The sequence below is a fragment of the Sinocyclocheilus anshuiensis genome, unplaced genomic scaffold, assembly GCF_001515605.1.
Source record: "Sinocyclocheilus anshuiensis isolate Anshui unplaced genomic scaffold, SAMN03320099.WGS_v1.1 scaffold2327, whole genome shotgun sequence".
In the NCBI taxonomy this organism is placed as follows: domain Eukaryota; kingdom Metazoa; phylum Chordata; class Actinopteri; order Cypriniformes; family Cyprinidae; genus Sinocyclocheilus; species Sinocyclocheilus anshuiensis.
This window is the reverse complement of record NW_015536613.1, coordinates 58615-61828: the sequence shown is the minus strand read 5'-3', so window position 1 is coordinate 61828 and position 3214 is coordinate 58615. Positions and strand designations below refer to the sequence as shown.

At 35.9% G+C, this 3214-nt stretch overlaps 1 protein-coding gene across 1 annotated transcript in view; it reads right to left on the bottom strand.

The window, feature by feature from the left end:
- Positions 1 to 3214, bottom strand: part of LOC107703859 (nuclear pore complex protein Nup160-like) — a 68421-nt gene that overhangs the window by 6778 nt on the left and 58429 nt on the right. Inside the window, exons 22-25 of the mRNA XM_016506650.1 lie at positions 2079 to 2201; positions 1893 to 1988; positions 301 to 395; positions 125 to 221 (exon numbers count right to left, since the gene is read on the bottom strand). Of these exons, the coding sequence (XP_016362136.1) occupies positions 125 to 221; positions 301 to 395; positions 1893 to 1988; positions 2079 to 2201 (411 nt within the window). The remainder of the gene's footprint in view (positions 1 to 124; positions 222 to 300; positions 396 to 1892; positions 1989 to 2078; positions 2202 to 3214) is intronic.

Here is a 3214-nt window from a genome sequence, read left to right as displayed (position 1 = left end):
AAAAAGAAGGCTTTAAAAAGATCGGTATTGGTGATCGGTATCGGCAGATACTGCTTTCTGTGATCGGCAATCGGCCTCAAAAACCCAGATCGGAGCACCCCTATGAGAGAGTATTCTGACCTACCTCATCATGTAAATTAACAAACAAGAACTGGACGAGATCCCGGAGTTGAGCGCGTTCACACAGAACCACCACCAGCTGTCGGAGACAGTCCAGTTGCCTGCAACCACAGACAACACCGAGAGCTCACGTATTTCACTTTAAACTGTGGAGAAGGAAATGATGTCAGTGCACTGTACCTGCTAGAATCAGGGTTCTGCGTCAGGGCCTCGTATGCCTGACTGTTGTGTCCAAGATCCAGATGATGCTTGAATATACGAGTCCACAGAGCAGCCTACAATACAGGCGTCAGATTCTTATTAAAGGGGTCATATGATGCAATTTCACGTTTTCCTTTTCTGGAGTGTCACAAACTGTTTGTGCATATATAAGATCCCTAAAGTTGCAAAGACTAAATTCTCAAACCCAAAGAGATATTCTTAACACTTAAATGTTATAAATAATCCACATTTCTGCCAAATTGCAATAGGTAACAGTTACTGTTATTATAGTATGTTTATAGTATATAAAGGTGATTATCTGAGGATCGAAAAGCCTTCTAAGTAGTTGTATGGCATAAGATTTTTTCCTGTTTTCCTTGTCCGTGTTGTTTCTGGGCTCTTTCATTTTAAACTAGTTTAATGGACTTTATTTCTTCTCCTTTAAAACCTTTCTTTCTTCTTTAAAACTTATTTTCAATTAAAAAAATGTGTTAGAAAGAATATGCATCTAATTTGATCATTTTTTTACCCACATTCACATTCTGAGGGGAAAAGATAGCTATATATTCAGACTAGGGATGTTCATTTCGGTTATTTTTCCTAACCGACAACCGACGCTCGTTAACCGATTATTAACCGTTAACCGACAAGATTATTTTGAAATTAGAATTTAATTAAATTAGAAAGGATAAGTGTCTGTGACCAGTTAAAAAATAGTAACATGCGTTTCCCTGGGATTCATTTTACATGCGCAAAAAGCAGCAAACAACAGAACATGAGGATTCACATGGTCATCATAACACATCACGCACCTGCAGCGCTTCTGCGAGCGGAGAAAAACATAATAAAGCTAGGCTATAGGCCTGTATATATATAACGATAAATAGGCCTATACGAGAAACATATTTTTACTTAATAAATTAAGAAAACGAAAGAAAACCTGTGCAACAAGTAGCCTAGTATGCAGAGTTTCAGTTCATTTTTGTGCTGCGCGAAAGGAAACCAGATATTGGAACATGAGTGAAGTAGGCTACATAATAAATAATATTTTGGCATTCAAATACATCGCGAATACAGAAACATTTGATTTTGTGTGGAATGAGAGACCCAACGTTGGTTTCAGTTTCCTTTTAGCCTAAATTAATTTGTTTTGGCTTGTCGTATATAGCTATAGCTTCTTATATTTTTAATTCTTGTTCTTTTCTAAATACTGTTAATTGAAAGGATTTCTTGTGGAGTGAGGGGAACTAAAATAGCCTAGCTATGTTTACAGTGTTTATTATAACGTTTTAAACATTTCGAGTCGGCATTAGGCCTATTTCTGAATGAAATAATAAAATGCGACTTATTTTCTTTTGCCTCTAAAAAAACAAATTTTTTTTATACACCTAGCGTATTTTAACCATGCAGCAAACCTTTTAAAATATTTTAATAAATTACTAAAAAAAAAATTTAACCGGTTAAAATGAACATCCCTAATTCAGAACAAAAAAAAAAAACATGACAGGAATACACAATTTAATTACTGCAATGGATTAATCGTTCTCAAAACAAACAAACAATGTTGTTACCTGGCTTCTCTCATCATTGGCAGCTTCAGATATGGCCAACGTTGCCAAATTAATCACAAGCTCTGGCAAACCAATATCCTCCAATAACCGCAAAACCTGAACAAATAAACAATTAGAACCATTACATCTCCATTTAGATACTGAATCACTATTTTAACATGGTCTGTGCATCCAGCAGACACATACCTTGTTGTAATAAAGTAATCGTGGGGCAGTTGCGGTGGCTGCCTCTTCATCTGAACCTGTGAGTTTCATTAAAAACTCTTCTTTATCCACCTCAGCGGCTGCTTCCTGGAAACACTGCAATGCCTAAAAACCACAAAACACACATCCGCACATGGCCAACAAAATAGGCATGATTTCACAACACTTTTCTGCTTTTGGAACAATTTTGTGAACAATCCTTTTGTTCTGCAATGCACATATATGAATAGAAAAAAAAACACTTATTACGGTAGCCCTGCCTTAAGTTTAAAGAGCTAAATGGCCTTTTTGTTTGCATAATAGCACAATAGTTGAACCAGCCAAACAATTCTTTTTTTTTTTTGCACGTTTTCAGTTTCAGAAGAGCAGTTCAACGCTGACGCCTGCATTCAGAATGTTATTGAACTTCATTTAAAAACTAAATTAATTAAAATGAAAAAATAAAAAGTAATAATACATAAAGTGATACAATGTTGTATTGCAAAGAAAAATGAGTACATCCTCATGAAAGTTACAAAATAAAATTTTTTAAATTTATTCCTCTAATTCTCACCCATCAGAGGCTCTTCTACTGCTTGACGCAGAGAAAGCCTTTGATCGGGTGGAATGGTATTACCTTTTCTATGTGCTACAGAAATTCGGTTTTGGCAATACGATATCCTGTATAAAACTTTTGTATTCCTCCCCAGTATGCTCCGTTCGGGCCAATGGAGTATCCTCCTCTATTTTCCCGTTAAAACGTGGCACTAGACAAGGTTGCCCACTTTCACCTTAGCTTTTTGCACTGGTAATTGAACCACTGGCAATTGTCATTCGTAGTGAGCAGGCTATACAGGGAATTAGGAGAGCTGATGCGGTTCATAAAATCTCATTATACGCCGATGATGTGTTGCTCTATATCTCTGATCCGGTTGTTTCTTTGCCCGAAGCTCTGAGAATTATAAACTCTTTTAGCCTCTTCTCCGGCTATAAATTGAATATAAATAAAAGTGAGTTATATCCAATAAATTTTCCAATTTCTGATTTACCAATGAGTACTTCAATGTTTAAAGTTGCTTCCCATAGTTTTAAATATTTAGGAGTAACAATTACACGTAAGTGTTTAGATCTATTCAAGG